The 13,712-nt window shown below is 38.6% G+C and overlaps 1 protein-coding gene across 3 annotated transcripts; it reads right to left on the reverse strand.

The window, feature by feature from the left end:
• Window positions 1-1,666: 1,666 nt before the first annotated feature.
• Window positions 1,667-11,235, reverse strand: CngB (Cyclic nucleotide-gated ion channel subunit B). 3 transcript variants are annotated; one of them, XM_073962788.1, is made up of 6 exons: window positions 10,664-11,235; window positions 4,641-6,380; window positions 4,423-4,572; window positions 3,162-3,246; window positions 3,003-3,092; window positions 1,667-2,941 (listed from the first exon to the last, which is right to left on the reverse strand). In XM_073962788.1, the coding sequence occupies exons 1-6, from the start codon at window positions 10,694-10,696 to the stop codon at window positions 1,779-1,781; spliced, it is 3,261 nt and encodes a 1,086-aa protein (XP_073818889.1). In that variant the 5' UTR covers window positions 10,697-11,235; the 3' UTR covers window positions 1,667-1,778. The 3 variants fall into 3 exon arrangements, with proteins under 3 accessions (XP_073818889.1, XP_073818890.1, XP_073818891.1); XM_073962789.1 differs by having other exon boundaries at window positions 10,656-11,227; XM_073962790.1 differs by lacking the exon at window positions 10,664-11,235 and adding an exon at window positions 6,443-6,603.
• Window positions 11,236-13,712: the final 2,477 nt, after the last annotated feature.

Raw genomic sequence — 13,712 nt, forward strand, 5'->3', positions numbered from 1 at the left:
GAGCCGTCAAGGCGAGAATCATGTAAAACCCCCTCGACTTCATTCTCACTGTATCTTTGTACGTAATCCGCAACTGCACTAGTGTGAATGTTATTCTAGTCAGCCTGATAGGCTCGTTTATATAATGGTTCCGGTTTGCATCTTTTGGGCCTCTCTCTCCAGCTCACGAAGATATCTCCTGATGTGCCTGCCAGGGTGGGGATGCCTGTCCTCTAGGTTGTGGCAGGGATGCTTAAGGCGGCAACAGCCAAGCAGGTACTGATCGGCATTATGGTAGGTTTGAATATTCGTTTACTGCGTAGCTCTAAAATTGGTTTATAAGAGGTCAACAAGGTTTCTTTGTCAGCACCCCAAGAGCTGGCGGGCAACGACTTGGGAACCTTGTTCCTAATTCTGGTCATGTCAGAAATATCTGTTGTTGAGCGGATTTAACCAGCCGTCGAACATTACACCCACTATCTTAAGGTAGTTAGTGGTCAGAGTCTGGACATCATAGACCAACATTTTCAGGGGGGTCTCATTTCAGCCGTCCAGGTGGTGAATAGTGTTATAGTGGATTTAAAGGCGGATATTTTCACATTTCTCATATGGAAGAACTATACAGAAATAGGCAAAAATTACGATATCTATGCCGCACAGCGGTTCAGAATCGTTTTTTCCTGGTTAAAACCCTGTAACTTTTGAATGGGTAGAGATATTTTTATAACTCTTTCTTTTCATTTTTTGCACTTTCACTAAATTCCGTCTAGCGGTTGCGTAGGAATTCACGTTAAAAAATTAATTTTTTTAATATTTTGCATCAAAATAGACTCCTATTTGAGTTTTGAGTTTTTTATATGTTCTAACTATTTAAAAAAGTTCAAACTCCAATAAACAAACCATAAATATAATTAATCGAGCTTTTTACGACCTAAGGAGAGGTCATAAAAAGCTCGATTAATTAAATTAATTAAATCTCACAAATAATGGCCTTCGCCCCTAAAAAGGCAAAAACTTAAAAACAAACCATAAATATACAAAAAATTAAACAAAAATTGGAAAACAAAATTTTTAAAAAATGTTTTCAAAACTTCTTAAAAAAACATTGCCAAAATTGAAAAAAATACTCCTTGGGTGTTCATAAAACTCTTATAAAAACTCATATATTAAAAACAATTTCCATTTGGTTGAAAAAGCTATAATTTATACGAGAGATTGTATGGAAAAAACACACACAAATGGTCGGTGGCCCGAAAATCGAAAGAGATGACTGACATTGATCTCAATTTTGCACATCGAAATATTTTTCTCAATATACATCAAGTTCGGACAACACCTAACTCTCCCACATAAGCAATCCCACGGCGGCTGTATCAATGCACTGGATGGACTCAGAGGAATTTCCGAACAAATGTCGTCACCTCACCATTTACGTGTACACTGCAAAACACGTCAAATCGATCCGAGACATGTTCTTGAGTTGAAAGAAGTTTTGAAATTTTGTGGAGAAGATACCTAAGGATTGAACCGATATAGACTTTTGAATATTTTATCTCAATTTGTTAACAGGTTTAACTGTAGTTTGAAGTTTCGATACAGTGTGACATTCCGATTGAAATTTGGAATCAAGTTTATTGATTCCAAAAGTTAAGCCGGTTCGGATATAGAAAGCATATTAATATAATAATTGTTTTGAACATTAAAAGCACATTTATTTTGAATAATAGTGGTTGGCAATTATATATGAATGTATGTAAATACCATAACAACATTTATAAATATAATACTCCTCTTTTCATTTACTTTCCATACTCTTCGATGTCCTCAACTCGCACAGAATCCGTACTTGAAGTGGAAATGATGAGGGCCTTTTCGGAATCGGTTAAATTAATAAATTGATTTTTATTTTCCAATTCTCTTTGTATTGATGATAGCAGGTCTGGGGAATATGACTTGGAGTCGCGTGGTAGCATAAAACTGTCTCGCGCCTTAATTTGATTATGTGGATCATTAATTTCTTCTACCTCTCGATCCTCAATTGTTTCCATTTTCATGGAGTGGCGTTTTTTACGCATGCGCTTGGAGCCCCGTGTAATCAACATAACGGCAGGTGATTCATAGGGTAATGCCTGTATGACGGTCTGCAGGAGTTTGGGTGGATTTTCAGGGGTTTTGGGATTTCCAATAACCACATCTGCTTGTACAGCACTGCGGGCTCTCTCTTCCTTTTCACGCGCCGCATTTTTACGCATCAGAGCACGGGCTCTCTTCTTCAGAATCGACTGGGCATTGGGATAGTAGGCAATAACTTCATTCAAATCAGATTTGGAGAGAACAAAGAGATTTGCATAACCTTTAGAGCGGACATCTGCAGTACGACGATCTGCTCCATTGATGCCCAGTAAACTAATTTCACCGAATACTGAACCTTCGTATAGCGTTGCCAAGACGGTGTCATTGTTGGGTCCACCCATTACCTGAACCTGACCCAGTTTAATGATGTACATTTCCCTGCCCACTTCACCCTTGCGACACACATAGTCACCGGGAAGGAATGTGACAGCTCTAAGTTTTAACACCAAATCACGCAACAGGGCTTCCTCACAGTCAGCAAACAGCTGTACCTTAGATAGTGTCTGTATGTGAACCGAAATGGCAATATCGGTTTTCAGATTGATAGGCAAGGAATCCAAAATATTCGACTCGTCCAGTGTTCGCTGCTGATCCCAGGTGAATTTAAACCACATTTGAACTCTCTTCTGTATTTCTTGAGGTAGATTCAGTCGTCTCATATATTCCAGGGTCTCATCTTCCAATTGCATGTATTCATTTTTGGTCCTGGTAGCGGTGGAAATGATATCTCTTATTTGACCGATGAGTAAGGCAAATACAAAGACACCCATTAACCATGCAGCCGTCATGAAGAGATATTCACCTTCGTGTTCAGGTTTGGGATTTTTGCCTTTTAAAGAGAGAATAAGTTTAGCTTGGAAAATCGTTTTGAAGGAAAGCGGGATATTTACCAATGGACGTGGCAGTTTTCGTGGCAAAGGCAAAGCAACGTACATACGGATGTCCCTTGCCGCTGAATACCCATCGATTGGTTCCAAGACCTGTGAAAAATGAAATCAGGATCAATTTTTATTGTGAAATTGTGGATGATAGTTCAAGTGGTGCTATACCTTCATAAACGCTGTAGGCATAATAAAATGTTGCCGTCAAGTGTATCATATAGAGCATATAGAGCAACGTCTTAGCTATGCGGACCTGTTGCAAAATAAAAAAAAAATAAAATAGTTATAAAACTATAAGTTTTTTTTTTATTGGAAAAAAGTCTGTAATAATAAAACTTGAAATCGAATTTATGTAGGGGTGAAATATACCAAGCAACGTTCCTGACCGGCTTTAACGGGGCAAAACGCAGGACTTATCTTGGTCGCTCTTTCATCTCAAGAGGGCACTGACCTCCCAGTGGTGTTCCCTGGGGAGTTGGCTCTAAAACTCGTTAAAGCTAGCTAACATGTGCCGCGCCTTCACCCATAAGAACGATAAAAACTTGGGTTTTGGGCCCTTTAATGTTGACGACCCCCGAAAACGCTTTAACGACCATGATCTGCGAATCTGCTCCTGCAATGTTCGCACTTTTTACAGATATGGCGGATTTGTAGTTGGTATCCAGTTTCACTCCATTGAATGGAAGACTTGCTAAAATATGGATAAAAGCAAAATTCTTCAACATTAGCTTCATTAGCGCTCCTGCTACCACTGAAGAGAAGGACGAACAGGCAAAATATATATTCTGTGAGAGCTTAGAAGAAACATATGACCATTGTCCTGCTAATGACATTAAAATTATTCTAGGCGATTTTAATGCCAAAATTGGAAAGGAGAATATCTTTGGCCCAAGAGTTGAGAATTCAGTCTCCACAGTGAAACATCTGACAATGGAATGAGACTGATAGACTTTGCAGCGGCAAAAAACATGTTAGTTATCAGTATCGAATTTAAGATTCTCGATATTCATAAGGACACCTGGCTGTCTTCAGATCAAAGAACAAGAAATCATATTGACCGCGTTGTGTTAGATGGAAGACATTCATCAAGCGAGAGGAATGACACCCAAAATAAGACACACTTTCAAAATGGACTATGTTGGTCCATTTCTTTAGGTACCTCCCCCGCAAAACTATTGAGATTTTATGATAATTTATATTTTTGTGGCAACTTCATACGCCTAAAATTCTGAAAATCCCCTAAATACCGATACTTTTTACTTGTTTGAATAATATTTTCACCTATTCAAAGGTTTGTAGTACCCACCAGTTATTTCAAAAGTTCCTTTGAATGCATTCTTAAGCATGGGTGAAAGAACCACTTCACATCGGAACACTTTCATTTCGTTTGCTAGGATATTATGGTTATATGTATTAAAATCATACTTACAATATGTGGCGATGAAATAACACGATCCAATAGCTTGAAGAATTCCCAGAAACTTTGAACCTTGAGAAAACGTGGAAATCGCAAGTAAACAGCCTTTGTTCCATATTTGAAGTACAGCAATTCCAAAGGCAACAATGCCAAGAGGTCCAACTGTAACGAAAATCGATAAATTTAATAAAAAATCCATTCATTCTTTATAAAATTACCCCTCGTCCTACCTTAAATTGCAGCTTCCGCATGTAATTCTTACGCGTTAGATTTTTATCCTTAACCCAAAATCCTTCGAAGAGATACATAATGCGATGCTTGAAGAATACCACATCCACCAGATAGACAATGTCAGCACAAAAATCCAGTATAAGCCAGGTGTTGGTATTTTCCGGTGTTTGAAATGGAAACGTGGAACGTAATGGTATAACCCAAGCATTGTAAAGGAACGATATTGAGACCACACATAACCACGAAATGTACAGAGTTCCCTGAGGATCCAGGGTTTTCTGATCATCGGTACTGCAAAAACTAGAACAAAGCCAAACATTGGAACGCGGATTATCAGCTACAAACTGGGGCTTCTTATTGGGCGTGTGATGAGGTGTTGAACTTTTCTTTGCCGGCGAATCATGGCCTCTGGGCGCCAAAGCAAAATTCGGTTTTGCATTGACGGCTGCTGGTGGTGGTGGCGATGGTGAAGAAGCACTGCTGCTAGGTGTGGGTGGCATTTCTAGACGTGTTTTCATTTTATTTGCACGCGCTGTAAAACGTCGAACCAAGTGCCTCACTTGATCCCTCAGGAACTGTTGACCATCCGAATCTAGACTATCGGCACTCGATAGACGGTTGATTATAACATGCGCCGGTATCTCACAATCCATCATATCCAGTTCACTGTCCATAAGGGCGCCCATATTTTGTTCTTCATTTGGCAACTCAGGTAGTTCATCATAACAAATTTGCACATCCTGCTCATCCTCGTCCACCAGTGGTTGACTATTTGAACCAAAACTTTCAGTTTGGGGTGAGTTGTGGACACCCGAGTCACCATGGTCCAATAGAACTTTACCAGCCGCCTTCGATATGACATCTTGTAGAGGTTGCATTTCAAATGCTTCTACTCGGCCATTGGGATTTTCCGATACCTGTCCGGGTAATGGTACATGATTGGTACTTAAAGTTGATAACCTTCGTGGGGGCTTGGACTCAGTTAGTGGAGGAGAATCGCTAGTTGGTCTAGCATTTAAAACTCTTCTAACACTTTCTGGACTGACCAATGGCTTTTCATTTTCATACTTAATAATGTGTTTCACCAAGGCATGGGTACTTTCCACATTGGAGGTGGCATTTTCCGCTTCCAAACAGCCTATGCGACCATTACGAAAATATAAACGCGAATTTAAAAATCTTGGAGATCCGGACTTCTTTTTGCGATTGCGAAATGAATTGATTTTATAGGTAACCGATTTATTGGAATTGCGACGTGAACGATTGCCGGTTGGTGAGGGTGATTTGTTTTCCTTATTGGGGCTACCCTCGGTTTTGTTGCGTTTCTTTTTCTCTTGCAATTCCATTTCCATATCCAACTCGCGTTCTTGCTGCAAAACATGTTCTGTGACAGTTAGAAAGTCTTCGATTTCCTTGATGTCTTTGGAAATCTCTTCCAAGCTGCGTCTTACGGTGGCCTCCTTTTGGCTGGGTGACGAATAGCGCACATCATAGTTGCTGCGTGTGTTTGCTTTGGTGTTGATGACATTTTGCATGAAGGCATGACGTTCTAGTGTGTCGCAAAACAGAGGTGACTTTGAACGTGAGGCCGCCGATTGGTGGCGTATTGGTGGTGACGTCATTCGTTTTGGCTGCGAACGATCCAATTTCAATCTAAAATCCTCGTATGGAAAATTTTCCAAAATGTTTGGTGAAGATTTCAGTAGATGTTGGGTATCATTACCACCAGCAGTGGTCGGCTATGTAAAGAAAAATATAAAATGGAATAAAAAATGTATTTAATGTAATTGTTTTCCAATACTGTTTGAACTAAAGCGAGAACCGTTATCGTTGAATTTTAGCAAACAACTAACTGCTGCTCAGTTAAACATAAACGTTTGACCACCAGTCAGTGGTCACTCACTGGTTGCTCAAAACAACAACAAAAATGTTAAGTTTTGGTTTCAAGTTGTTTGTCTGTCTGTTTGTTGTTTGACAATGGGCCACTCGTGCCACGAATATAAATTCATGTTTAGTTAACTGCTTGTCAGTCGGTCGGTCTAGGTGGCCAATTGCGAGGGAGAGAAACATTTGAAGAAACAATACCCAGCAAACGATTTATATGAAGTGGAAGACAAAATAAAGAAAACTTAACAATGAAATTTAATTCCATTTACTTTTCATGAATTTTGACATGTGTACATTCGAATTTCTCCATAACGTAGCTGCGCGATACGAAGGATTACTACGTTATAGAGAAAATTCGTTATAAATAGACTATTGAGGTTGAAAATTCGTTTTTTTTTTGTTTTATAAAACGTTTTGCTATAGATAATTATTTGTTATAGAGATGTTCGAGTGTACTTTCTTACTTAGCTGGCCCTTTACAGAAAATTTTTTCCATAAGCCGAACCGAGAAAAGATGTCCATTCCTATCTATTTTTTGTAGCAACGAAGCCTTGGCTTTCCAGTTCTGCGTGTGCCGCAATAAGACTCGTATTTATACGCCGTTTTAGAGGGTTCTACATCGCTTATTCTTATGACATGGCCTAGACAACGCAATCGTTGTATCTCGATACGCTTAACTATAATAATGTATAACAATGTCGTTGTATAGCAGATACAGCTCGTGGTTCAGGCGCCATCAATATTCACCGTCAACACATATTGTCCCGTAAATATTTCGAAATTTTTTCTCTCGAACACACCAAGTGCTGTCTTATCTGCTTGCGCAAGCACCCAGGCTTCGGACCATATATTAGCACGGGCAGTATTAGTGTATTGTAAAGCGTTGTTTTTGTTTGACGAGATGTGGCTTTTACTACCACAAAATTATAGGAATCAACTTCCACTGTTGGTCCGAGCTCAATGGACGCACTGCGCGTTGACACCATCACTTGTGTCTTTTCACCGTTTACCGCCAGACTTTTGCCGATTCTCCTTCGACCTTCTTAAAGGTATCAGTTACTTCATTTACTGATCATCCCATGATGTCAATGTCATCAGCATAAGCAAGTAACATGTGTCTGTTGCTGTAGATTGTACCATTTTTTGACATTTGCATCTCGTGCAAATTCCAGCAGGATGTTGAATAGGTCACAAGGGAATCTGTCTTCTTTTCTGAAACCTCTTTTGGTACTGAATTGTTCGGAGAGGTTCATTTCTATTTTAACTGACGACCTAGTATCAGTTAAAGTCATCTTAAAAGGCCGAATAAGCTTTGCGTGGATACCAAATTCAGACATGGCCTGGAATACCTTTGAACGTAGTATAATCGACAAAAAGGTGGTAGGTTGCAGATCGGCTGACGCATACAACTTATCAGCATGTCCCCTCCGGGTTTGAACAGCTCGGCTGGTAAGCCATTAGCTCCTGCTGCCTTATTATTCTTTAGCCGGTATATTGCTGACTTTACCTCATATTGGCTGGGCGGTATACATTCAATGCCATCTTCTGGGATTGGATCTGTGGTATCTTTGTTGTCTTCGCTAGTACTGGATACCAACAGTTTGAAAAAATGTTTTTTCCATATCCCGAGCACACGATCTGTGTCAATTACCAAATACCTTGCTGGTCCCTACAGGAGGAAGTCCCTGTGCCAACACCATTAGTTTGATGTTTCACTCTTCGGTAGAATTTTCGGACTTCATTCAGGTTCCTGTACATCTCGACTTTTTCACACTCCCGCTTTTCCATATGTCTTTTTTTTCCTGCGAAAAAGTCGTGTGCTACGAGTTGCTACTGATTGTAAGGTAGCCTTGTATGCCGCATTTTTCTCTTCGGTAGGAGTGTCATGATGCACTCCTGACCATACCATGGGTTCCTTGGTGGAGGTCTCTGGTATCCAAGTATGGATTTTGCGGCTGTTTCCATTGTGTTGATATGTTATCGGGGCGGAGAGTGCTTTCATTGAGCAATTGGGCAAGTTGAGTCGAATATACTGTGGCTATCTGTTGTGTTTGTAGTATACCGATGTCCAATTTCCGTGTTGTTTCTGTTCGTGTTTTAGTTGCAACGTTTATACGAGTCGATGGTTGCAACACGCTCGGTAAAACATTCAGCATCTATCACAACGCCTAGCAAAAATTCGGATCCGTTATTCATTACGTAACCCATTACAAAGCAATGTAAACAAGCTTATTTTCGCATTACAAGTAATCGGAAAAGTAATGGGTTACTTCATAAAAAATGTACAAGGCAAACCTACTTACTTTACTCCTCACTAAGTAATGAGGACGGTGGCACAGTTCAACGTTCAGCGTCGGCACGCGAGTGTTTTTTAATTAAAAAATAACAGTTCGTGGTGCACATGTGTACTGCACATTTAAGTTTTTAAGCAACCCTTAATATTCGTGTGCGTGGCACAGTGTGTAGTGTCTTCGGCCAGAAATCAGAGGGTTCGTGGGCTCAATTCAGGAATACAGCGAAATAAAATAAAGTAAAATAAAAGTAAGAAGTGCGATGAAATTAAAAACAAATTCTCTACATAAACTGGTTCTAAAAATAGAATTTTTTCACCTTACTTTTCAACTTCTAGTGGCCACAGAATAACTAGTTATTCTGGTGGTCATAAAATAACTTGAAACTGAGTGCGACATGCCCTTGTAAAAATAATGGGGAAGAAGGGGGGTTTGTGAGTAGTTACGGCTGCCAAAAATCCCTTACAAAACCCATGATTTTGGGAAGACTCTTTTTGCTGGGCGTGATCAATTTGATTTCTTGTTTTCTGATCTGGGAATAGCCAGGTGCCCTTATGAATGTCGAGATGCTTAGATCTGGTACTGCTAACTACCATGTTTTTTGCCGCTGCGAAGTCTATCAGCATTATTCCATTGTCAGATGTTTTCCTGTGGAGGTTGAATTTCCCGACTGTTGGGCCAAAGATATTCTCCTTTCCAATTTTGGCATTAAAATCGCCCGTACGCTTCTTCTAAGCGCTCATGAAATATGTCTTGGGTCTGTTCGTCCTTGTCTTCGGTTGGAGCATGAACGCGTAGCAAGTATTTCGTTCACTAGGGTGAAGCTGGAGACCAGATGTTTTAACCTCCGACCAACTACAAATTCCCAACCAAACTCATGTTTTGTGTCATGGCAGCTATAATGCAGTGCATCACCTTTCAGATACGATGAGAAAGGCGTCATAACAACAACTCCTTTCCCAATCCATCGTATATCTTCTATGGCAGTTATATCGGCCTTGTAATTTTAAAGTACATCTGCCAGTGCGTACTGCACCCTCTCTATGAAGAGTGCGAACATTTCAGGTGCAGATTCGCATATTTAGATGGGTTTTTTTTTATTTTCCTGTGTTTTTTCATAGTAGGATGCTTTTTCTAGGTATCCAAACCCATGTTTTTTTTCGTTGTTATGTGTGAACGCGCGGAACATGATTGCTCACAATGTAACTACACGGAGAGGTCAGTGTCCTCTTGAGATGAATGAGCGACCAAGATAAATCCTGGGCTTTGTCATGTTAAAGCAGGTCAGGACCGTTGCTTGGTACCTTTCATCCCCTATGTCACCCTACGTCACCCCTACGTCACTGTATTGCCTAAGAATTTTAAAAACAATTTGGGAGAGGAACGAAAAAAACTTAAAATTCGGTAAAAAACCTGAGTAAGCCTACATCTGCTGGCGTTTCTCATGAATAATTTTAGCAAAAGTCAAATAAAATGACAAGTCATTGTCAAAAGATAAACCGTATTAAAGTTATTAAAAAATGTTTCTTGTAATTTTGTTTGCTGGGTTAACATGAGCAAATACAAAACTTGCATTAAAATATTAAAGTGAACAGCTCAAAGAGACATTAATTTATAACTGACTTAAATGTTTTTATGTTAATTTACGCATTTCTTCAACTGTTTACTCATTTTGAGTAATTCTCCCACTTTTGTTTTGGCCACATTCAACTAAATTGGTGGGTATTCCAATGTGAAGGTCAATTTGTGCGATAGGAATGCAAAATCGCACAACAACAACATAAATTTACTTCAATATGTTTTTGTTAATCTACTACAAAATGCACAAACACTCACCCACTTACCTTGCGTAGTCGACCCATATTTTCCATATTCATTATAGGATTCTGGTTTTAAGTTTAATTTTTGAAAAACTAATAAAACCGAGACACAGGTGAATAGGAAAATTGCACTTCACTTATGTTTAACGTAATTTATAAAACATATTTTGCCATAAATGGTTTGGCATAATAAAACATATGGCAAAATTAAGCTGAATACAAATTCTTTAATTCATGAATTTTACATTTTACTATATATAGCTTTACAAAATTCCATAAAACATTTTCCAAGCAACCAAATCAACTTATTGTTTATCTTTCCTAAAGAATTGTTTTTAATTTTCCATTTACTGTTATACACACTAACGGAGGAAAAATAATTTTGTTGATATTTTATTTTCCTTTGTTATCAATTGCTGGAGACTCAATTGGACTTGACTAACTTCTACCTCCAATGTACTGTTTGTGTGTTGACATTCTTCAAATTCGCTTTTCCTCAAAAAGGAAATTGTTAAACACGTACCGCGCATGTCTTGCTTGCAGTCGGTCTTGTGTTTTGTTTTGCTAGCCACAATCTAAACAGCCAACTTGTTGCTGTTTATTTTGGCCTATTGATGTGAAAACGAAAACATTTTGTAAGTTATTTGTAAGCTTTAAAAGCTATTGGTACGTCAGTCAGCTGTTCGCTAAGATAATATGTGAAGAATAGTTAAAAATTACATACATATACACATACATACACATAAAATGTTTTTTTGTTTTGTTCAATATTTATTTTGAAAATTGTGAGAAATTCAGTTATAGTTTTTTTGTGGGGTTTTCAGACATAAACCACTATAACTTAGCCATTTGTTAACCGATTTAAAAAATAATAACTTGTTCAAAAGATATTATTCGCCCCTTTAAAAGGAAGAAGGATCAATAGAAATCCGTTGTGAAAAAAGAAGATATGTCCGTTTAAATTTGAAAATGTTAGAAACCCAGATTTTCACTACTTTTATCGTTATAAAAAAATAAAACGAAGTGATCCAACAACAGTGATTCTCACTACTACCACTTCTAACAGTGAACCTGACAAATAATTAATAAATCAGAATTCAACATATATTCCTTGGCCCAATACAAAATCTATTGCACTTTGGTACAATAATTATACATTTCCTGTTTCACCCAGCGCTAGATTTAGTACCATTTTGTACTTTTCGGATTTAAAACACCAACTCAGTGATTCAGTTCTTTGCGACCTCCATACCTAATTTCAGAATTTGTATGCATTTCAGAAACTCATAATCTAAACATCAAAGTAGACTCTAATACAAAATTTCGAAATTCCAGTTATATCACTTTATGCAACATCAAAACTGTACCAAATTTAGTACTTATAATAGATACAAGTTTCAAAAATTACATCCCTATATCCCAATCGCGATACTCATTTACAGCTCTATCTATTCTCCAAAAAAAAAAAAAAAACAATAATAGCAGTATTTAGTACTTTTCGTATACATAAGTACGAATTTCCAATACCTCATCCTTATTTATCTCCACTCTAAACGCCAAATGCTATCCTAATAACGAGTTTCACAATTTCAGCACTACCCCATTACACAATAACAATTTGAATCAAATTCTGTGACTTTTAGTAACTTTAGTTTACTTATGGTAGATGGATTCACAACCACATCCATATTTCACACCAACAGCGACTTTAATAACAAATTTCAGAATTCCACCTCTATTCATATACCAAATTTAGTACCATTCGTACGAAGTACTTACTTACTTAGCTGGCCCATTACAGAACATTTGTTCCATAGACCGAACTAAGAAAAGATCTCCAATTCTCTCTGTTTAGTGCTTCGCTTTCAGGAATACCGCGCCTTGTCATCTTTTTATCCACTTGTTTGCGCCATCTATTCTATGGCCTGCCAATTCTGCGTGTACCGCCATGTGGCTCGAATTTACACGCCTTTTTAGCGGGTTCATCAGCGCTCATTCTTATTATACGGCCTAGCCAACCCAATCGTTGCATCTGGATACGTTTAACTACATTGATGTCGTTGTATAGCAGATACAGCTCGGGGTTCATACGACGTCGATATTCACCGTCAACGCGGATTGTTCCATAGATCTTTCACAGAATTTTTCTCTCAAACACGCCAAGCACTGCCTTATCTGCTTGCGCAACGATACATCAGTCCGGGTAGTATCAGTGTTTTGTAAAGCGTTATTTTTGTTTGACGAGATGTGGCTTTGTTTTTAAACTGCTTATTTAAGACAAAGTAGCATCTGTTGGCCAATACAATTCTTCTTTTTATTTCACAACTGATGTTTACGGCGGTGCCTAGGTAGACGAAGTCTTTTACAACCTCAAAATTATAGGAACATCAACAGTTGGTCCGATCTCAATGGACGCATTGCGCGTCGACACCATCAGCTTGGTCTTCTCGCCGTTGACCGCCAGACCCACTTTAGCAGATTCTCCTTCGACCTTCATAAAGGTATCGGTTACTTCTTTTACTGATCGTCACATGATATCTATATCATCAGCATAAACAAGTAACATGTAGATTGTGCCACTTCCTTTGACGTTTGCCTCTCGTATTACCTTTTCCAGCAGGATGTTGAAGAGATCACACGAAAGGCTGTCTCCTTGTCTGAAACCTCTTTTGGTACCAAACTCTTCGGAGAGGTTCTTTCCTATTTTAACTGAGGACCTCGTGTCAGTTAAAGTCATTTTATAAAGCCGGATGAGCTTTGCGGGAATACCAAATTCAGCCATGGCTTGGAATATCATAAAGTCTTATATCCATTCTTATGGACGGGACTCTAAAACTTCATTTACCATACTTCTTCCTTAAATATCAAAAATTTACAATAAAGGGACGTTTTATCTATCGAATAATCAAAAAGTATACTAAAATTGACAAAAAAAAGTCCTTTGGGATATGATAGATCTTCGCTAAACTCACAATTTTCTTTTAACTGGTTTTTTGTAGCATTTGCAGTTTTCAAGAAAATCTGCGGTGGCAAAGCCGCCCCAGTGGCGCAGGCACCCCATGTTACCATATAT

The sequence above is a fragment of the Musca autumnalis genome, unplaced genomic scaffold (genome assembly GCF_047663935.1).
Source record: "Musca autumnalis isolate F117 unplaced genomic scaffold, ASM4766393v1 scaffold_1, whole genome shotgun sequence".
In the NCBI taxonomy this organism is placed as follows: Eukaryota; Metazoa; Arthropoda; class Insecta; order Diptera; family Muscidae; genus Musca; species Musca autumnalis.